The sequence below is a fragment of the Ictidomys tridecemlineatus genome, chromosome 6, assembly GCF_052094955.1.
Source record: "Ictidomys tridecemlineatus isolate mIctTri1 chromosome 6, mIctTri1.hap1, whole genome shotgun sequence".
Taxonomy (NCBI): Eukaryota; Metazoa; Chordata; class Mammalia; order Rodentia; family Sciuridae; genus Ictidomys; species Ictidomys tridecemlineatus.
Window position 1 is genome coordinate 186,111,603 of NC_135482.1, and position 24,105 is coordinate 186,135,707.

At 36.0% G+C, this 24,105-nt stretch overlaps 1 protein-coding gene across 2 annotated transcripts in view; it reads right to left on the reverse strand.

Annotated features, from left to right (window-relative positions):
• Uggt2 (UDP-glucose glycoprotein glucosyltransferase 2) overlaps positions 1-24,105 on the reverse strand; it is a 180,714-nt gene that overhangs the window by 152,018 nt on the left and 4,591 nt on the right. The window contains exons 3-4 of one of the 2 annotated variants that reach the window (XM_005317032.5): positions 19,414-19,544; positions 18,583-18,695 (exon numbers count right to left, since the gene is read on the reverse strand). In XM_005317032.5, coding sequence (XP_005317089.2) covers positions 18,583-18,695; positions 19,414-19,544 — 244 coding nt within the window. Of the gene's footprint in view, positions 1-18,582; positions 18,696-19,413; positions 19,545-24,105 lie in introns of those variants that run through there. The other variant, XM_040281658.2, reaches the window with a different exon arrangement.

A 24,105-nucleotide genomic window follows, 5' to 3' on the forward strand; every position in this document is an offset into this window, starting at 1 on the left:
AGTTATTTATGACAGTAAAAGGTATTTGGCAGAATATACATACTTAAAGTATAACTTATTCTATTAGGTTCCCACTCTTGTGATCATACCTGATGGGGAGTTACCCTGGTTGTGTATACAAATACAAGGCTAGGAAAGTTAAAATCAATTTATTCTACTATCTTTCCTATTCCCCTCCCCTTCCCTTTGTCTAGTCTGATCTATTTCTATTATTCCCCTCTCCAACCTCCCTTGTTTCGGGATAACATCCACAAATCAGAGAACATTCAGCCTTTGGTTTTTTGAGATTGGCTTATTTCACTTAGCATGATATTCTCCTAGCATGATATTCTCCAGTTCCATCCATTTACTGGTAAATTCTCCTTTATGGCCAAGTAATATTCCATTGTGCACATATGCCACATTTTATTTATCCATTCATCCACTGAAGGACACCTAGGTTGTTTCCATAACTTGGCTATTGTAAGTTGAGCTGCTATAAACATGCATGTGGCTGCATCACTGTAGTATGCTGTTTTTAAGTCCTTTGGGAATAGACTGAGGAATGGGATAAATGGGTCAAACAGTGGTTCCATTCCAAGTTTTCTAAGAATCTCCACACTGCTTTCCATAGTGGTTGCACCAATTCACAGTCTCACCAACAATGTATGAGAGTACTCAATAAGGTCATCTTTAAATAACACAATGACAACACAATTTTCAATGAAATTAAATTTAACTAGAATAACTTTTCATTATAGCTCACATTTCCCAACAAAAGTTTCCAAATATTTGTTAAAAAATACAAAGGCACTATTTCTACAAAGATTAACAGTACTAAGTATAAACAACTAGTAATAAAATCCTTAAGAATAATCTAAGAAACAGGAGTCCTATGATCTATGTTTGTAACCCTTATCATAAGGGCCATTTGACATCTTATTTGCTGGGGATAAATCTATTGAATTTGTTAGCATTTAATTATGACTACTACCATCAGGAATCCAGGCTGCAGGAGATAGTCAATCTGCAGTGCTGACCTGACCACACTCCTAGGGTCCCAGAAACAGCTAACTATAAGTCAGTACATCCTATTTCTGACAGAGAGGATATAGTGTAAGGCCAGTAGAGTATCCATTATAACCTGCATAAAAGTTTAAACCAACCTGCCAAACGTCACTGTTACTGAAAATATTTACCAAGACCAACAGATGGGCCCCAAAGCAATCTTCATCCTTAGTAGAAACATTCTGGGCCCACTTTGCCCAAACACAAACATTTAACCCCAAGGTGGTACACATCACTTCAGTAGGAAAACTGCTATTAAACTAGATTTGAATCATCTAGGTAACTGTAGCCTCAACCACCATTATGGCATAATCCAAGGTTGCTCAAGAAGCAGAAGAAACATTAATTTGTACTGGTAAGATTAAACAAATCTGTGCTAGGCCATGTATACACATGGGTTCAGTGGAGAGGGAATATGGGCTCAGGAGCTGTCAATGACAGGAGTCAGGCACAAATAATGGATCAGAACCAGCCATGTTCACATATCACAGAGATAAGGACAAACCAGCAACAGGTGAGATCTTCAGTCGCAGTTACTAACTGATTTGGAAAGACCACATGATGGTTTTGAGAGGCTGCTGTGCTGGATCTGGGGCTACAGATCACTCCTGTACCTTCCAAAGTCTAAGCTATTCCCTCACCAGGTACTAGGATTGAGGTCATCTTCAACAGTCATGAAATCAATGTCTCTCTTCCTAACACCAACATAATTTTACCTATTTTCTAACCAGTCTCTACTTGCACACATACTTTCTGGGAAAAATTAGATTCAGGTGGGACAAGGGCATTAAAACAAAAACTTACAAAGATCCATTATGTTCCCTACCTTGGCCTGTGTGAACCACTATAGGTGGATTTGGCAAGTAATCTCAACCAAGTTGCTATGTACATGATCTAGAACTATGTTTTTCCAACAAAACAATTTAGGGGTAGACTACAACAAAAGTTTGGATCCTTAATTAAGCTCTCTTTTGGGTGGGCATCCACATGAGTGCTATACCAATATACCAACCAGGCCAAACTGAGGTTTCTATTGGGGGAAGGAAAGATGCATTATGCCCAGCAATGGTCAGGGTGGCAACTTGAATTTTCAAACTAGGACTATACTATGTAACCTCCCACCTCATTCATCTTGATCATTTCATAGAAGGCAGACAAGAGATAAAAACTGAGGATGATCAATTCAGATATCAAACTGCTCTACTAAAATATATGGAGCAGAAAGATGTGAGCAAGGTAGAGTCAAATCTTTCATTTATATTCAAGGAAAACATTCCAGTGTCATAAAATTCAGACTTCTGAATCACGGACAACATGGAATATTCAAACACTTAATTACTGACCCAATGTTGGTGGTCTCAGTGATTTCAGGTACATGATTATCAGCTTGTAGATGATCTGGAAAACCACAAATGTCAGCTTACTGTTTCAAGGGCCACAGTATGTGGCCAGAATTAGCAGTCTAGATTTAGGCGGTGAAAGTATAACCTGAAAAAGCATCGACAGTGCTGTGGTACAAATGGTAGCACCAAATGAAGTTCAAAGGTCTGACATAGTTTGCTATGAGTGGGATGAGTGGGAGGGGTCTCCTTTACCATAGGACAAATCAATCATCTTAAACAGAAGTCACAGGTGCGGTATACTGTGATAGCTTTCACAAACAAATGGTCCTCTGCTGTGCTGCTGTCTAACAGTAGATTAAGGTAGCAAGAGCACTAGTCTGATTGTTTCCATCTTGCTAGATACCTTGCCTCTATTCAGATTAGAAAATAGGCCCACATGTGTGCCTCTACAGGAGTAAACCACACTGCTAGAATGTTAATTGCAATTTATTTTTATGGTGTATAACCCTAAAGAGTGATGCCTTTAATTGTCTTCCAAGTGGCAGACTAGACAACGTAGGCAACAACAGCCCAAGAGTCAGTATAAATCTAGGAAGCTTCATTAAGGGGTCAGGAAGAAGAAGACTGGCTTGAATTTTGACCAGTGGAGTGGCCACATAAACATATGGTTTTACATAGCTGATGCTTGGCTGAAAGACAGCTGCAGCAGTCCAAAGACATCACCATCCTTTAACTTAGCTGAATATATCAGTAGCCTATCTCAGGTATTTGAGGGAAGATACTGTAAATTGAGGGTCCCTCTGAATGAGCCACTTTACTTCAAGTAGTGGAATGGGGCATTTGGTTTGCTCCAAAGGAGTTGCTACATTTTCACTTACACCTGAGACCATGTTAGAGCCAAGCAACTGTGCTCTTAAATACACATTTGACAAAGGAGAATCTTTTAGTGTCCCTTGTCATTAAATTCTAGTTGACCTATACCCAAATTTAAAAGTCAGATAACACAATCATGAGGCTACCAGAGGTCAGGTGTTCAGTTTCCTTAAGACTTAAAGTTAAAAAAAAAAAAAAAGAAAAAAGTTTTTAAGGGTGTATTTGGTGGCAGATTCAGGCAGGTGGTGACACTGTACTTGGAAATATCCTCTGATAGTCCAGCAGTTATTAAGCATATAACTAAAGTTGTGATTATCCATGTTCCTCTTGGGATTCTTTGTTATTTCTGAACTACCAGGAATACTCCATGTGCTAGTCCCTGAGAGTCTCCCTCTTGCCTTCATGATCACTCACAAATAAGCACCTAAAATTAAAATACCAAATACATATTAAAATGTGGGAGCTAAAACAATGTACACTGAGTAAGTTTGGGCACCTTTTCCAATAAACATGCATATGTGTCAGAAAATGTGGGTCAGGAGTTATGACAGTAATCTGAAGACTCCTATCAGTTATCAGAGCAGAGGGAGAGTGGTGGGCAGTGGTGATGAAAGTATAGACCGTTTTTCTCTTCAGCCCCTGGGTCCCTTATCTTTTCTCTCCTGTAAAGCTATGTGTCTACTGACATCTCATCCTGCTTTCCAAAACTGAAAAGAGCTCTACGAGTCTAAGGATTGATTTTACTCAACCTGCAAACTTAAGTTAGCCTTGTAGCATTCATGGGATTTTGGCAGAAGACATGATAAGACTTGTGTCAAAGACAAAAGACTTCATTACTCAGGACACAGAAAGCAGTATGAGCATGTCTGCCTCCTAAGATCCAGAGAGTGACAAAATATGGACCTAGTTGGCTATTACATACCACAAACAGTGGGTGAATGCCTCACCTGAGGAATACTGAACTTGGGGAACCACTGTTTTACAGTAAGCAGTAAAACTGCTTCCCCATTGCTAAAAAAGAAATATCTCATTCTTCAAAGCTGCTTGCTACAAGGACAATTCTGAGAAATGACCCAGGTAAAGGGCCTTGCATGTTTTGTTGGTCAGGTCAAGAAAGAACATGCAAGGATTCAGAAGGCCAATGGCAGATGGCCTCTCCTAACAGCTTGATTTTTTTTTTAATTGACAGGATATATTAGTTTCTATCAAAAAACTAAAATCTGGGGTGGGGATATAGCTCAGTTGGTAGATTGCTTGCCTTGCATGAGCCAGGCCCTGGTTTGATCCCCAGCACCACAAAAAACTAAAATCTGACAAAAAAAATATAAAACCAGAAATCAATGACAATAAACTTTATACATTATTAACATTTCCTTTAAAAAATTCAAGAAAAAATGCACTAACAATTTTATAGTATCTATTAATACTATAAAAGAATATATAACTCCTATATCAACTCGACCAGAATAAGAATAATGTGGTTACCGACTTTTCTCTATAAAGCTAGAACGAATCTGATAAAAAATTGAATATGTCATAATTTAACTAAATGTATGGCTAATCTCATTCGATAAAACAGACACATGAGAACAAAGCAATCCTAATTAGAAAGGAATTTAAAATACCACACATTAATGAGCAATTTTCTTAGAAATTCAAAGTATAACATTTAAAATATAACCTAATACATCAATATGTCCAGTGAGGAAAAACTTTATATTCATCTAAATAGATGAAAATACTGATAAAGTGATTATTTAAAAGTTTTAAAAGATGGTATGATTAGAGACATACCATGTTATCTGATGAAAGAGATAATACAAATTTAACCAATATATTTCACATAATTCAAATTAAACCCTGCTAGGATTTTGCGGGGGAGATACAGGGAAGAATTTGAATGTTAATTCAAGAACATCAATATATGCAAAGTACTAAGGAAGTTTCGGAAAAACAAGACAGCAGAAATGAAACAAACTGCTCTATCAGATACTTTATTATAAAGCAATAAATACTAAACAAGTATGGCATTGCTATAAGAAACATAATTGGGAGCTAGGGTTGTAGCTCAGTGGTAGAGTACCTGCCTAGCATATGTGAGGGACTTGGTTCAATCCTCAGCACCACATAAAAAAATGAAGGCATTGTGTCAATCTACAAATTAAAAAAACAATTAACAACAACAAAAGAAATATATAATTGGAGCTGAGCATGGTGGTGCATACCTGTAATCATAGCTGCCCAGGAGGCTGAGGGAGAAGGATTCAAGTTTGAGTATACTGGGGGCAATTTAGTGACATCTGTCTCAAAATTGGGGGAAGTGGAGCTGGAGATATACTGATAGAACAAATGCTTAGCATGTGCAAGGCCCTGGATTTAATTCTCAGGGGAATAAAGGAATAAAGGGAAAGAACAAATAGCTAAGAAATAAATAATATAATGAACGTAATAAATAATAATTGACTATTATCTTAGAAAAAAATTTTATTGGATCTTTATCTTTTGGTGAAAATAAATTACATGAATTAAAATTAAAAAAAACAGGAAAAAGAAAACCACTGGAAAATATTAGTTTTTCACAAAACCAATTCAGAGAAATATAAATATAAAAACAATGTAAAATTCATACACAGGAAAATTTGGCTATTTAATAAAGGCCTTCTGCATATTAAAATCAATATGAATTATAGAAAAATATAAGAAAAGGTTTGCAACAAATAGGTATTAACATGAGTTACTAAATATGACTATGAGAAGCTATTTCAAAATAAATTTTTTAAAACATACTGCTAGGTGTTACTTTGTTTAAAAAATAAATTAGTAATTTCCTTCTAATTTATCACTTTTAATTAAATACAAAAAGTAAAAAGTCTTGAATAATGCATTACAAAAGCAATCTCATTTATATTATTTTTTAAATTTTTTTTTTTTAGTTCCAAGCCTTCAGTTTATATACAAAGAGATATTCCAAATAAATTGTTTCACATTTACTTCAAAAAAAATGTTCATAGGGTCCAACATGGCGGCTGGCGCAGAGAGATCAAGTCTCTGACCTCTTCAGCTGTGCGGGCATAGGGAGTTCTAAACAGTTTAAATGCTGTTTGCTCAGGATCACTAGGCAATGCTGAGCTGATGTGGATCTGAGGCAAACAGTTTGTCTGGGCCTCTCAGAACACACACTGAGCCTGGATCGCCTGAATTCAAGCTCCCATTCGCCTGCTTCCCGCAGACAAACAGCTGTGACTCAGCAATAATCCAACCGGCTGAAACAACTGGTCAGCCCTTCTGATCCTACGGAGGTAAATGCCAACCAAGCCTTCATAGGTAGTGGCCACAGGATTGAAACTGGGCTTGGGAGACACAGTAAGGACCCAACTGTTGCATTGATCAACCGGCAAAGGGAAACGAACTGTCGCCATTTGCAAGAGATACCACCATGGCAGAGAACTGACCTCACCAGACTGCAGCGGAGGAGATAACTTAATTGAAACCTGCGGCTACAGGTATGTAATCCCCTAGCCTTCCCTCTCCACACATCGGGGAAACCTTAAGGGCGCCTCCAAGCTCTCTCGTGAGTGCGATAGCCAGAACGAGGAATCAGAAGTGGTGTGGGACCTGTGGCGCGGAACTCCAGGATACTGCTCCCACCAGTGCTGACAACTGAGGTCTCTTGCACCAGCTACTGGGGGTGTGGCTACTGGAGGGCAAGTAAAATTCCCTGATGATTCTCAGCCCCAAGCTCTACAAACAGAGTCTGAGGGAATGGCAAACAGAGAGAGGGTGCCCAGTCTTCATGAAAACAGGGATCCCGGGAGCAGCAGACCTGGCATGTAGCCAGTATTGTGGTGAACGTCACCGGTGAGAGGGGCCTGGCTAGAGGAAAAGTGGGGAAGTGCCCTAGGCACTCAGGATTGGAGACTCCCCAAGTCTGGGAGGAGGAGCTACTGCACAGGGATTGGTTCCCGCTTATTTACAGGAGAAGCTTGGCCTGGTGGGCACAGCTCCACCTACTGGAAGAGAAGTTAATCAAACTCTAAGACTGGATTTATTAGTTTTTTTTTTTATTTCGTTTTTTTTATTTTGATTTTTTTTCTTGTTATTTAAATTTTTTAAAATTATTTTCTTCTAATTTTAATTTTGATTTTTTATTATTATTTTTTAAAATTTTTTCTTCTTTATTTCCTATTTTTTTCTTGTTTTGTCTTTTCATTTCTTTTCAATTTTCTTATTCTCCCTTCCTTGAATTCTACCTGCTTACTCTCATTCTCTTTAGTGACTTCTTCCCTTCCCTTCTAATATTTTCCTTCCAAGCATCAAATAAATTTATAGAAGAAGTAACATAAGCAGCATGAAAAAGCAAGACAAAAAAGGAGTACAAACAATGCAGGACAGCCTAAATATTCAGGAGGACCTAGAGTCATCAGAAAAATGGTCATATAAAGAACACAAGGAACACCTTAGACAGATGGAATGGAACCTTAAAGAGGATATGAGACAGCAAATTCAAACAGTGAAAGAACATATTGAAAACGAATTACATAAACAGATAAAAGAAGCAGCTAAGCATCTTTATCAGGAGATAGAGATTATAAAAAAACAAACAATAATTCTAGAAATGAAGGAAACTATAAACCAAATTAAAAACTCATTTGAGAGTATCACTAACAGAGTGGAGCAAGTAGAAGCCAGAACATCAGATAAGGAAGACAAAATATATCATCTTGAAAAGAGTCTAGCCAACTCAGAAAGGCTGGTAAAAAATCACGAGAAAAACATCCAAGAGATATAGGATAACATAAAAAAACCAAACTGAAGAGTCACCGGGATAGAGGAAGGTATAGAGATTCAAACCAAGGGAATGAGTAACCTGCTGAATGAAATAATTACAGAAAACTTTGCAGAAATAAAAAAGGAAACGGATATACAAATTGTATATACATACAGGACACCGAGCATACAAAATCACAGTAGACCAACGCCAAGACACATTGTTATGAGGATATCCAATATAAAGAACAAAGAGAAAATATTAAAAGCTACAAGAGAAAGGAGGCAGATTACATTCAATGGTAAACCAATAAGGTTAACAACAGATTTTTCATCACAGACGCTGAAAGCAAGAAGGTCATGGAACAATGTATTTCAAACACTGAAAGACAATGGATGCCAACCAAGAATTCTGTATCCAGCAAAATTAAGCTTCAGGTATGACAACGAAATAAAAATCTTTCATGATAAACAAAAGTTAAAAGAATTTGCAGCCAGAAAACCAGCATTGCAAAACACTACACGAGGAAGAAATGAAAAACAGTAACCAAAACTATCAGTGGGAAGTGCCTCGGTAAAGACAGAGAGCGGGGGGGGAAAGATATTCATGGAGAAACAAACTAAACTTTTTTAAAATAGGATAAAAAAATCAAACATGGCTGGAAGTACAAACCATATATCAATAGTAACTCTAAATGTTAATGGCTTAAACTCTCCAATAAAGCGACATAGGCTGATATCATGGATTAAAAAAACAAATCCAACAATATGCTGCCTCCAGGAGACACATCTAATTGGAAAAGACATACACAGGCTGAAGGTGAAAGGATGGGAAAAAATATACCATGCACACGGTCCTCATAAGCAAGCAGGTGTGGCCATCTTCATATCGAATAAAATCGACTTCAAGACTAAGTTAATCAAAAGGGATAAGGAAGGACATTATATACTGTTAAAAGGAACCATTCACCAACAAGACATAACAATTATCAATATTTATGCACCAAATAATGGTGCTGCGACATTCATAAAACAAATTCTCCTCAAGTTCAAGAATCAAATAGACCACAACACAATAATTATGGGTGACTTAACACACCTCTCCCACCATTGGACAGATCCTCCAAACAAAAGTTGAATAAAGAAACTATAGAACTCAATACCACAATCAATAACCTAGATTTAACTGACATATATAGAATATATCAACCATCATCAAATGGATATACTTTTTCTCAGCAGCACATGGATCCTTCTCAAAAAGAGACCATATATTATGCCATAGGGCAACCCTCAGTAAATATAAAGGGGTGGAGATAATACCATGCATTTTATCTGATCATAATGGAATGAAACTGGAAATCAATGATAAAAGAAGGAAGGAAAAATCCTACATCACATGGGAAATGAACAATATGTTACTGAATGATCAATGGGTTACAGAAGACATAAAGGAGGAAATCAAAAAATTCTTAGAGACAAATGAAAATACAGACACAACATATCGGAATCTATGGGACACAATGAAAGCAGTGTTAAGAGGGAAATTCATCGCCTGGAGGTCATTCCTCAAAAAAAGAAAAAACCAACAAATAAATGAGCTCACACTTCATCTCAAAGCCCTAGAAAAGGAAGAGCAAAAACAACAGCAAATGTAGCCGAAGGCAAGAAATAATTAAAAGCAGAGCGAAATCAATGAAATTGAAACAAAAGAAACTATTGAAAAAATTAACAAAACTAAAATTTGGTTCTTCGAAAAATAAATAAGATAGACAGACCTTCAGCCATGCTAACGAAGAGAAGAAGAGAGAGAACTCAAATTACTAACATACGGGATGAAAAAGGCAATATCATAACAGATGCTACAGAAATACAGAGACAATTAGAAATTATTTTGAAAACCTATATTCCAATAAAATTGAAGATAGTGAAGACATCGATAAATTTCTTAAGTCATATGATTTGCCCAGACTGAGTCAGGAGGATACACACAATTTGAACAGACCAATATCAATGGATGAAATTGAAGAAGCAATCAAAAGACTACCAACCAAGAAAAGCCCAGGACTGGATGGGTATACAGTGGAGTTTTACAAAACCTTTAAAGAATTAATACCAATACTTTTCAAGTTATTTCAGGAAATAGAAAAAGAGGGAGCTCTTCCAAATTCATTCTATGAGGCCAACATCACCCTGATTCCGAAACAAGACAAAGACACCTCAAAGAAAGAAAACTACAGACCAATATCTCTAATGAACCTAGATGCAAAAATCCTCAATAAAATTCTGGCGAATCGAATACAAAAACACATCAAAAAAATTGGGCACCATGATCAAGTAGGATTCATCCCTGGGATGCAAGGATGGTTCAATATATGGAAATCAATAAATGTTATTCACCACATCAATAGACTTAAAGATAAGAACAATATGATCATCTGGATACATGCAGAGAAAGCATTCGACAAAGTACAGCATCCCTTTATGTTCAAAACATTAGAAAAACTAGGGATAACAGAAACTTACCTCGACATTGTAAAAGCTATCTATGCTAAGCCTCAAGCTTGCATCATTCTGAATGGAGAAAAGTTGAAGGCATTCCCTCTAAAGTCTGGAACAAGACAGGGATGCCCTCTATCACCACTTCTATTCAATATAGTTCTCGAAACACTGGCCAGAGCAATTAGACGAAAGAAATTAAAGGCATAAAAATAGGAAAAGAAGAACTTAAATTATCACTATTTGCCGACGACATGATTCTATACCTAGAAGACCCAAAAGGGTCTACAAAGAAACTACTAGAACTAATAAATGAATTCAGCAAAGTGTCAGGATATAAAATCAACACGCATAAATCAATGGCATTTCTGTATATCAGCGACAAAACTTCTGACACGGAAATGAGGAAAAACACTCCATTCACAATATCCTCAAAAAAAATAAAATACTTGGGAATCAACCTAACAAAAGAGGTGAAAGATTTATACAATGAAAACTACAGAACCCTAAAGAGAGAAGTAAAAGATGATCTTAGAAGATGGAAAAATATACCCTGTTCATGGATAGGCAGAACTAACATTATCAAGATGGCGATATTACCAAAAGTTCTCTATAGGTTTAATGCAATGCCAATCAAAATCCCAACGGCATTTCTTGTAGAAATAGATAAAGCAATCATGAAATTCATATGGAAAAATAAAAGACCCAGAATAGCAAAAGCAATTCTGAGCAGGAAGTGTGAATCAGGCAGTATAGTGATACCAGATTTCAAACTATATTACAAAGCAATAGTGACAAAAACAGCATGGTACTGGTACCAAAACAGGCGGGTGGACCAATAGTATAGAAGAGAGGACACAGAGACTAATCCACAAAGTTACAATTATCTTATATTTGATAAAGGGGCTAAAAGCATGCAATGGAGGAAGGATAGCATCTTCAACAAATGGTGGTGGGAAAACTGGAAATCCATATGCAACAAAATGAAACTGAATCCCTTTCTCTCACCATGCACAAAAGTTAACTCAAAATGGATCAAGGACCTTGATATCAAATCAGAGACTCTGTGTCTGATAGAAGAAAAAGTTGGCTCCGATCTACATATTGTGGGGTCGGGCTCCAAATTCCTTGATAGGATATCCATAGCACAAGAGTTAATAACAAGAATCAACAAATGGGACTTACTTAAACTAAAAAGTTTTTTCTCAGCAAGAGAAACAACAAGAGAGGTAAATAGGGTGCCTACATCATGAGAACAAATTTTTACTCCTCACACTTCAGATAGAGCCCTAATATTCAGAGTATAAAAGAACTCAAAAAATTAGACAATAAGATAACAAATAACCCAATCAACAAATGGGCCAACGACCTGAACAGACACTTCTCAGAGGAGGATATACAATCAATCAACAAGTACATGAAAAAATGCTCACCATCTCTAGCAGTCAAGAAATGCAAATCAAAAGCACCCTAAGATACCATCTCTCTCCAGTAAGATTGGCAGCCACTATGAAGTCAAACAACAAGTGCTGGCGAGGATGTGGAGAAAAGGGTACACTTGTACATTGCTGGTGGGACTGCAAATTGGTGCGGCCAATTTGGAAAGCAGTATGGAGATTCCCAGGAAAGCTGGGAATGGAACCACCATTTGACCCTGCTATTGCCCTTCTTGGACTATTCCCTGAAAACCTTAAAAGAGCATACTACAGGGATACTGCTACATCGATGTTCATAGCAGCACAATTCACAATAGCTAGACTGTGGAACCAACCCAGATGCCTTTCAATAGATGAATGGATAAAAAAAAAATGTGGCATTTATACACATGGAATATTACGCAGTACTGAAAAAATGACAAAATCATGGAATTTGCAGGGAAATGGATGGCACTAGAGCAGATTATGCTTCGTGAAGCTAGCCAATACCTAAAAAACAAATACCAAATGTCTTCTTTGATATAATGAGTACAACTATGAACGGAGCAGGGAGGAAGAGCAGGAAGAAAAGATTAACATTAAACAGAGTCATGAGATGGGAGGGAAAGGGAGAGAAAATGGAAATTGCATGGAAATGAAGGGAGACCCTAATTGCTATACAAAATTACATATAAGAGGTTATGAGGGGAATGGGAAAATAAACAAGGAGATAAATGAATTACAGTAGATGGGGTAGAGAGAGAAGATGTGAGGGAAGGAGAGGGGGGATAGCCAGTTCTCCAAAGGGTATATCAATAATTTCACCAGGAGATAGAATAGCACAGTTACTAATAATACCAAGCCTACCTGATAAATTTTCCAGTCATGCTGTAGAAAGAGGTTCCAAGGGATTAGGCTCCACAGGTGTAGATTGGGCTATGCTTTCTTTAAATTTAGATTCTCGCCCCATGCTAAAACTAAATATTCAAGGACATGAATTTAATGGGCTACTGGATACAGGTGCAGACCTTAGCATTATCTCTCGTCAAGAATGGCCAAAACATTGGCCATTACAACAAGCCACTCAAACGCTTCGAGGCCTAGGAGTGGCGACTAATCCCGATAGAAGTGCAATGCTATTAGATTGGAAGGATCCTGAAGGATGTGAAGGAACTATACAGCCATATGTATTGGGTCATCTTCCTGTAAATTTATGGGGACGAGATGTCCTAGATCAATTAGGTTTGACATTAACAAATAATATCAATCAAAATGCACCCACTATTATGGCTAGACAAGGTTTTAGGAAAGGAAAAAGATTAGAAAAACAAGAACAAGGTATAGCAGCACCAATACAAATAGATCAAGGAACAGACAGACATGGGTTGGATTTTCACAAAGGGCCACTGAGACAATAAAAATTACATGGAAATCAGAAAGACCAGTATGGGTTCCTCAGTGGCCCTTGACTAAAGAAAAGATACAAGTAGCCCATGATCTGGTCAAACAACAATTAGCGGAAGGGCATGTACAACCTTCTGTATCTCCCCATAATACTCCCATTTTTGTCATCAAAAAGAAATCTGGTAAATGGAGATTATTGCAAGATTTAAGAGCCATTAATAATGAAATGGTCATTATGGGACCTGCTCAATCGGGGATTCCTCAATTGTCTGCTTTGCCAAAAACTTGGTATGTTTTAGTTATAGATATTAAAGATTGTTTTTTTTCAATTCCAATTCATCCTGAAGATAGTCCACGTTTTGCATTTACTATCCCTGCACTAAATCATGAAGGTCCTGATCAGAGATATGAATGGAAAGTACTCCCTCAAGGGATGGCTAACAGCCCAACTATGTGTCAAATTTATGTTAACAAAGTAATCCAGCCACTTAGAAATCAAAATCCTGAACTACAAATATTTCATTATATGGATGATGTATTATTAGCACACAAAGCTAAAAACACGTTGCTAGAATGTTATGCCACACTTACAAACTTATTAAAAAATTATAATCTAGAGATAGCAATAGATAAAGTACAATTAAATTTTCCAATTAATTATTTAGGAGTTCTATTATCCTCAACCATGGTCCGTCCACCAAAAATTCAAATACGAGTAGATCAACTCAAATCACTTAATGACTTTCAAAAGTTATTAGGAGACATAAATTGGATAAGGCCTTATCTAGGTATTCCAACAGGAGAATTGGGACCTTTATTTGATATCCTAAAAGGTCCATCAGATCCAAATTCACCCCGAATGTTAACGCCTGAAGCAAGAAAGGCATTAAAAATCATTGAAACATATATGGAAAATATGCATTTGGATAGAATTGATATAAGTTTGCCTTTATTATTTATTGTACTACCAACAAAATATATTCCTACAGGAGTATTTTGGCAAGAAGGTCCATTATTATGGATACATTTATCTTATTCTCCTAACACTATTCTTACTAGGTATCCTGAGGCTGTAGGACAATTAATACTCAAAGGAATAAAAGCAGCAAAGGGAGTGTTTGGAATTTCTCCCAATAAAATTATTACTCCGTATACTATGAATCAAATTGATGAATTAGCTAATGAGTTAAATACTTGGGCAATAATCATGTGCAAATCTAATGTTTCATTTGATAACCACTTACCATCTAATCCTTTATTGTCTTTTTGGTCATTGCCTCCTGTAATTTTTCCAAAAATGACAAGAAAAACACCTATCATGAATGCTCCAAATATATTCACTGATGGGTCAAATAATGGTACAGCAGCAATAGTTACACCTGATCAAACTTTTACATTTTTAGTACCCAAACAATCAGCTCAAAAGGTAGAGCTTAATGCTGTATTACAAACTTTTGTGATGTTTAAAGATTCGGTATTTAATTTATTTTCTGATAGTCAGTATATAGTTAATGCTATAATATCCCTTGAAGATGCTGGTAGGATTTCCCCTTCTTCTACTGTTTTCTCTTTATTTTCCACTATACAAAGTTTAATCTGGGACAGAAAAGATCCATTCTTTATAGGACATATCAGGGCACATACAGGATTGCCTGGAGCCCTTAGTTTGGGCAATGATTTAGCAGATAAAACTACACATGACATACATATTTTCTCTACACTAGAAGAAGCTATAAATTTTCATAAAAGATTCCATGTCAATGCTAATACTTTACAAAAGCGTTTTAAAATAACTAAGGAACAAGCTAGACAAATAATAAAACAATGTCAAAATTGTGTGACCTTTTTACCACAAGTTAATCTTGGAGTCAATCCTAGAGGATTGATACCTAACCATATTTGGCAGATGGACGTCACACACTTGCCAGAATTTGGAAAATTAAAATATTTGCATGTTACAGTTGATACTTCTTCTGGATTTTTGATGGGCTCACTTCATGCCAGAGAAAAAACTAAAGATGTTATAGCTCATTGCTTACAAAATTTTGCCACTGTGGGCATTCCAAAACAGTTAAAAACAGATAATGCCCCTGGTTATACGTCTACTTCTTTTAAACAATTTTGCTCATCATTTGGCATTACTCATATAACAGGAATCCCATACAATCCACAGGGACAAGGCATAGTTGAAAGAGCTCATCAAACTATTAAAATGTACTTATTAAAGCAAAAAGACGGAATTGGGAAGGGGTATATATTCCCCAAAGATAAACTTAAAATAACCCTTTTTACTCTAAACTTTTTAAATTTGGATTCATCAGGACTTATTGCTGCAGAAAGGCATGTGTGTCCAAAAAATGTACATAAGCCCAAGGTACTTTGGAAAGATATTCTAACAGGACAATGGAAAGGTCCTGACCCAGTAATTGTCTGGAGTCGGGGGTCTGTTTGTGTGTTTCCACAGGAAGAACAACAGCCGATTTGGATTCCAGAGAGATTAACCAAGGTTCTGACCCAGTGATTGTCTGGAGTCGGGGGTCTGTTTGTGTGTTTCCACAGGGAGAACAGCAGCCGATTTGGATTCCAGAGAGATTAACTAAAGCGATTTCTACAGACCAAAAAGAAGATGATTTAGCTCAAATCCATAACAGCTGATATCCAAAACTCCAATTTGGCTATCCTTACATCTGCGACAAAACCAGGATGCTTTTTTCAATATCTATTTTATTATTGCCCTTTCCCATATCATGAAGTTCTATTTTGTTTTTTTTTTTTGAGCTCATACTGACCTAGGTTAATGTTTTGCTGATCAGTTCTATTTTTTTTTTTTGACTATATAGAGTTTTTAAACATTGCAATAGAGATTTTACCTGTAAAAAGTTATAAGGCCTTTAATATTATGTTATGTGTTGTATTATATTATGTGTGCACACTTGTGTTTTGTGTTATATGTTTGAATGTACGTATGTCCATATATCATATATGATGAGCGCTCATGAAAAAATGGATCCAAATATTTTTTTTTATTTCACGTGATTTAAATGGTTTAATTTAAATTGGGTAAATTTAAAACTGTTAAGAATTGTTTTAATATGTAACAAAAAAGGAGGTTAACAGATCTGTTTGTTTACTTTCACCTTTCCTTTTCATTATATTTAATAATTCTCTTCAAGATAATGTAAATTGTTAAGAAAATTGTTTTCTTTTAGTGCCTTCTGGAATGTTACACAATTTTTTCTTTAGCCATTATTGCCAGAATTCCTATCTTCATCACAGTGCCGGTGAAGACAATGTAAATTGTTAAGAAAATTGTTTTCTTTTAGTGCCTTCTGGAATGTTACACAATTTTTTCTTTAGCCATTATTGCCAGAATTCCTATCTTCATCACAGTGCCGGTGAAGACAATGTAAATTGTTAAGAAAATTGTTTTCTTTTAGTGCCTTCTGGAATGTTACACAATTTTTTCTTTAGCCATTATTGCCAGAATTCCTATCTTCATCACAGTGCCGGTGAAGACAATGTAAATTGTTAAGAAAATTGTTTTCTTTTAGTGCCTTCTGGAATGTTACACAATTTTTTCTTTAGCCATTATTGCCAGAATTCCTATCTTCATCACAGTGCCGGTGAAGACAATGTAAATTGTTAAGAAAATTGTTTTCTTTTAGTGCCTTCTGGAATGTTACACAATTTTTTCTTTAGCCATTATTGCCAGAATTCCTAGCTTCATCCTAGTGCCAGTGAAGACAAAGATAAAACTAATCTACAGCTTCTGCAATAGCCATCACTGAACTGCTTGCAGAACTTGCCTAGACTATGTGTCACTTGTATGCATTGTGAACTCACTTGTACGGATTGTGAACTATCTGTTAGTGCATCAACTTTTGGTAGTGTTGGGGTATTTTTGCTCGTATTCTTGACGACAAGAGCCGTCACTTGACTTGGTGTATCTTCCTCCTTTCTGCTTATCATGATCATTCAGCTAAAATTTGGGGGCCAACAGAGGTGAGGCAAAGAACCTCACCCCCCCACTGGTACAAAGACCTCTCCACAGGTGTGGCTGTATACTGGACCGGTAGTCAATGACGGGTAAGATCCAATTACAATGGTACCAACCTAAGACAGGAGGCTGACGCCCTGAGGTCAGCTCATCCGAAGACGGGTAAGGACCATATGTAGTATTGGACAACCTAAGGCAGGCACGGTCCCTAAGCCACATGCTTGTTGTTTAAACAGAGAGGGGGAGATGTTGAGAGCCACAGCCAAAGGGGCCCCAGCAAACTTCCAGCTGCCGGCTGATGATCCAGCTGCCAGCAAACTTCCAGCTGCCGGCTGATGATTGGCTCACAGTGGCCCCAGCAACATCTAGCTGATTGGCTCCTCTGCGGTGATGTTCATTGGGCTGTTTCCCTGCCCTTCAGACTGCCAGCTGATGATTGGCTCACAGTGGCCCCAGCAACATCTAGCTGATTGGCTCCTCTGCGGTGATGTTCATTGGGCTGTTTCCCTGCCCTTCAGACTGCCAGCTGATGATTGGCTCACAGCGGCCCCAGCAACATCTAGCTGATTGGCTCCTCCACGGAGCTGCTCATTGGGTGACTTCTTTGGCTCTGCCCACGCAACCCAGCCAATCGGCCTCAAGAGCAGGAGGATTGGGGGAGGTTGAGAGGCTGGTGTGGGGGTGAGAGGCGTGTGGAAGCCGGTGGTGGCAGTTGGGCTCTGAGGGTTTTTTCCCTGAGGAGCTGTTTTGTTTGGCGTTTGTAGTTCTAAAAATAAAGTTAGTTTCTTTTGACAAGTGGCTCCTGATTTGTGCCAAGCCAGACTTCGGCAGGAAAGGTAGCAGAATACAACAGTTACTAATAGGGCAGTATGTAAAATTGTGGATGTGTAACCGACGTGATTCTGTAATTTGCAGTTGGGGTAAAAATTGGGAGTTCATAACCCATTTCAATCTAATGTATGAAATATGATATGTCAAGAGCTTTGTAATGTTGTGAACAACTAATAAAAAATATATATATATAAAAAAAGGTTCATATAAAACACACATTGTATATGTTATGATATTTTGGTATAATTTGTATTCCAAAATAAAAGGTAATCCAGACAAAATTATCTCATTTCTCAACATATATCACATTCTTAAGTATTTCACAATATCTTATAATATTAAAATTTCTGCTATTTCAACTCGCTACTTTATAAACTACTTCTTTCACTTTTGGCTATTATTTTACCTTGAAGTAACCTTCTTCAGCAGCTTTTTAATCTCATTAACTTTACAGGTGTGCTTCTCATGGATAACCACAAATGCATTACAACCATCTGGTGGTGACTCATCAGCTGCAATCTAAGATTTCAAAGATGATATTTAGCTTCAGTAGTTAATTACAATATGATTTTAAAAACTCACATTACTTTGATTAAAATAACCCATCAACTACTATTAAATTATTCGTCTAATTAAAGTAAAAAACAGCCATACGTAAGTAGACTCTAAAATATTTTAATAAAAATCAATTTTGCTGTAGGAAATAAAAACGTTTCAAAGTTATTAAAAAGATTATATTAAGATTTTATGGGCTGGGGATGTGGCTCAAGTAGAAGCACGCTCGCCTGGCATGCGTGCGGCCTGGGTTCAATCCTCAGCACCACATACAAAGATGTTGTGTCCGACGAAAACTAAAAAATAAATATTAAAATTATCTCTTTCTCTCAAAAAAATTATATTTTATTAGAGGGCTGGAGTTGTAGCTCAGTGGTAGAGCCTAGCACATTTGAGGTACTGTGTTTGATCCTCAATACCACATAAAATTAATAAAGGTATTGCGTCCATCTGCTAAAAAGAAAACTTCATTTGTAATGTGTCTTTATAATTTCCTTATTCCAAAACCATAAAATTATACATATATCAATTATAATCAACATTAATATAATCAATGATAGATTACTGAACCAAGTATTTTAAGTTTTAGATAATTTCATACTAAATATGTTTACATTATATAGCTTTATGTACACTGGTAACATGCCTCTCTGTTAAACATAGTCTGGGTATTTTTACATACCTGTTGAAACATCTGAATAGTTGGAGAGTATGCCCTTATAGAGAAAGCAAACTTTAAGAGATTGATGTGTAAATTGTCTAAAAACTGTCCAGCTTTCTTCAGGATTAAGTTGTAATAAGAATAATCTGATTCTACAAAAAGAAAAAAAGTTAATATTTTTATATCCAACCCAATGCATTGCACATTCCTCATTGTACAGTTAACTTAATCAACGTCAGTCACATTTTTAAGTTTGGATGATCTTAGAGAAAACGGGGGGGGGGGGGAATCAAGTTCTCTATTCTATTAATTTTATTTTGAATCTTTCAGTGATTTCCAATAAATCAATAAAGACCAGGCTGTAAATCTTTCCATTAAAATCTATTTGAGAGATGCCATGCATTTCAGACTCATCCAGCCTAGTTACCAACTGATAGAAACTTATGTTAAAAAAGCAGAGCTAAGGCAGTTCACAGAAGTTCCTATGGATCATGGTTCCTTGGAACAAAGAAAGATCACAAATGGGGTGGCTAAAACCAGATTATAAGAGCAGATAATATCTTTCTCAACAATGAGAGAAAAAAAGAGGATAGGAAAGCAGTTATGGAATAAATAGAAAAAAAATGCTAAACTGAATTATATGTTAACATAACAGTAAATACCAATAAAAACTGCAGGAAAAAAATAGAGCAACACACAAGGGAAAAGTAAGAATAATGAAACAAAAGTAGAAGGGAAAAATATTGTGGACTAACTGACAGACACAGTAGTTAAACAAAGGAGATCTACATTATGTATACTTGTAGTCCCTAAAGCAAAAAATAAAGAGAATAAAACAGAGTGAAATAAAAATATATATAATACAAGCAGTCTCCCAAATTAAACAGAATGAATCTGTATACCTACAAGTGCGCGCGCGCACACACACACACACAAAAAAAAATGACATAGAATGTCAGCATTGCAACATTCTCTAATAAAACTGTGGGACTCTGAAATTTAAAATCCTATAATGTATACATAAAAGTGTATTATTCATACGTGAGCAGTTATGTATGTATGTGAAGAACTCAAGGGCCATTATCATGAGACTAAATAAGAGTAAACTTCATATACATAAGGAATAAAGAAACTATACCATAAAGTCTAAGGGTGAATTTTAAATATACTTAACTACAGAAATAAAAGACTAGATTAAGAGGTTAATGGTGACAGAAGACTAACTGTAAATGTATGTTCTCATTATGCAGAAAAATACCAGTGGCAAAAATGCAATAAAGAGGAAATTAAAATAAACTCAGTGATTCCTCATAATTAGCAGAGAAAAAGACTATCACTGAAGTCAACAAAGTAGTAGACACAAACATATACTTAATAATAACAAAAACATTAGATATTATGAACCAAATCGCATAATGACAAAGGGAATAAAGGGTCATTTAATTATTGCTTACAGTAGGAGACCAACAAATTAAAGAGGCAGCAAGGGCTCAGGTCTACACAATATCATTCCTTTGGTATAAAATGCAGGAGGGAAGGGGAGATACATATTTGGTCAAACTCTGCTCATCAAGTGTTTGCTTAAATATCAATTGTTTGGAAAGATTTTCCACTAATCTCCATATGTAGCTCATGTTATACTCTGACAGAACTTTATACCATCTTTAGATCACTACTCAAAACTAAAATTTTACACAGGTGTTTAATTCTGTAAACAATTTATGCTATCAACTGAAAGCAGGGATTTTCTGTAGCCTTTCAACTCCATTTCCACTCCTGACACACAGAATATGTATTTAATAAATTTCTTTTATATTTCATAAGTGAATAGGGTTTCTTCATCATAGACAATATTTTCCTAGTCCAGTAATTTTAAATAGTAGACAAATGAAAATAGGTGTACTCTTTCATTCCTACTTCTTTAGCAAATTATAGGTGAACTCTGAGAACTAAGGAGTTGTAGTGAGTTTTCCCCTTTAGAATCTGGAAAAAATGCAAGATAGATTAACCTAGTAAAAGCAACACATAACAGATCAGAAATGTTATTTTAAAATGATCTTAAAAGATAATAGCTAGGAGGACAAATAATAATGTAACTAAAGTATGGGTATATCAATCAAAAAGGCTTGGACACAAACAAAAAGTCAACAGAAACAAATGTAGTGACTGACTGCAGACATTAAATTTGTCAAGGTTGTCCCTAACATAGTGATGGTTATAGAATCTAACAGTTTTAGAAAGTGCAATTCTGTACTTTAAATAGTAAAATCATCTCTAATGAAACAAATGCCTTGGGCTATTTTAGGGGAGTTTTTAAATAAATTCATGTTCACCAACTAACCTGCTGATAATTATTTTGCCTTTTCAATATTATTTTCCTTTCTCTTCAACCTCACCTTTTACTTGATTGCTGTCTACTGGCACCTAGTACACAAAAATCATGCTCATACTTAAAAAAAAGCAGCCTACACAGTTAACTCCTAACTCATCTTATTCCTTTCGATAAAGTATCTTGAAGGACTCAAAAGTTACCTCTTTCTCAATCTCAACTCACCCCTTATCATATTCCTATTGTAATCTCGATTACCATACCAGTGAAATGGTTCTCAAAGTCATTAATAATTTTTTAAAAGCTGGAAGTACTTAATATTCATATATTTTATCCTGCTAATTAAATTTGATAATTGATCACTTTCCATTTAATATTCTCCTGGCTTTCATGGCATCACATTTAAGTATCCACCTACCTCCACAGGTACTGTCCTTTAGTCTCAAAAATGTTCTTCCTCACCATCCCATCAACACTGGTGCTCTTCAGGATCCTGATTCTGGTTCCCATTTTATTCTAATTCTATGCCTCCTACCTATAATTTCAATTACCTCTTTACATTGACAACTCGCAAATTTTATCTTTGGTTCTTTTTTTTTTTTACCTAATTCTGTCTCATAGGACAGCTTACTGAATATCTCCCCTGAACATTCCAAAAGTAATTAAAATAGGACACATCCAAACTGCAGTCATCTTCCTATCCCAAACCTGGTTTTTGTGCACAAGTAACTGAAGAAGTTGTAACAATTTCTGAACCCTCCCCCCCAAATATATGATCACTTCACTTGTATAGAAACCATTAAAATCTTCAAGGACTTTGACAACTGTACTCTTAAATACTGAGCATAGAGAAGTAAAAATAAACAGGGCCTTTGAAGTCAGATAAATCTTGGCTGACATTTCTAACTCGCCACACAAAACTATAAAGGTTATCTAGTATCTTGCCTCTTGAATCTTAAGGCATCAATAATGCATATATGTTTGAAATAAGAATTCAGGTTCCCATTTATCTTAATGATCTGCCATCAAACTGTCAAGTGTTTCTCTTTGTTTAGGTATAATAATATGCTGACATAGCTAAGCAATTTAAGAGCTCAAAAGTGACAAATTTTTAAGATTGGTTCTCCAATTAAAAAATAGCACTGGATAAAGTCAAAGCATGTATTGAGAACAGATCTAGGATATATGTATACTGAGGATTTTAGGTTAGAGATAGAAAACTATTGTGAAAACCTGGCACATAAATCTAGTCTATTTTTACTTGATTACAACTAAATTTACTACAACAAATGCAAAAAACAAAAATTTTCCATATGATCTGAAAGATTACCAAGTAGTCAATATCCGCCCCCCCAACACACATTCTATTTCATTTCTAGTACTCTTACAATCCCTACCACCTGGATAACTCTACTTATCATTGTTATAGTTTGGATGTCTCATGTGAGACAATGCAAGAAGGTTTAGAGGAGAAATAATTGGGTTATGACAGACTTAACCCAATCAGTAAATTAAGCTCCTGATGGAAATGAGTGGTACTGTAGGTTGGGTGTGGCTGGAAGTGGTGGGTCACTTGGGAGCGGCTTCCAAGTACATATTTTCTATGTGGTGAGTGGGAGTCTCTTCTTTCTGCTTCCTGATCATGTGAGCATTTTCCCTCCTCCATACTCTTCCCACATTTTGTTCAGCCTCACCTTGAGCCCTAAGGAATGGAGCGACTATGAGCTGAGACTTTTGAAACCATGATCCCCAAGTAAACTTTTCTTCCTTTAAAATTGTTCTGGTCAGATCTTCTAGTCACAGCAGTGAGAAAGCTGACTAAATCATTCAACTCAACTCCAGCATTCACCACTGGAAATGTCCTGCTTTCTCAGAAATATCAGCAAGTGCGTTTTTTAAAATGTGCTCTCATTTTATGCATACCCCTATTAAAGCTCTTATCACCTAAGAGTACACTTCACATTTTTGTTGTCTGAAGAACAAGACCATATTTACTCATCTCTGTATAACTGACACTGTCTGGCATCTTTTATGACTAAAATAAGGATTAAATAATGAAGTTTTTCAGGAAAACATTTTGAAAGGGAAAATTACTTGTTTTTAAAATATTTCAGTTTAAAATATCATTAAAGGCATGTTTGATCTATTTTAAAGATATTATTAAACCATAAAATTGTTAAGCTTCAAATCTGCTTGAGCAAAACAGGCTTCAGCAAATGAACATTTAAAACATTTGAAACTACCATATATATATATATGAACATTTAAAACATTTGAAACTACCATATATATATATATATATATTCAGGAATAAAATTCATAAACTTTTTAGTCACAAAATGTCTTCAGTCATATTAGCTAAACGTTTTACTCTCAAGGATTCC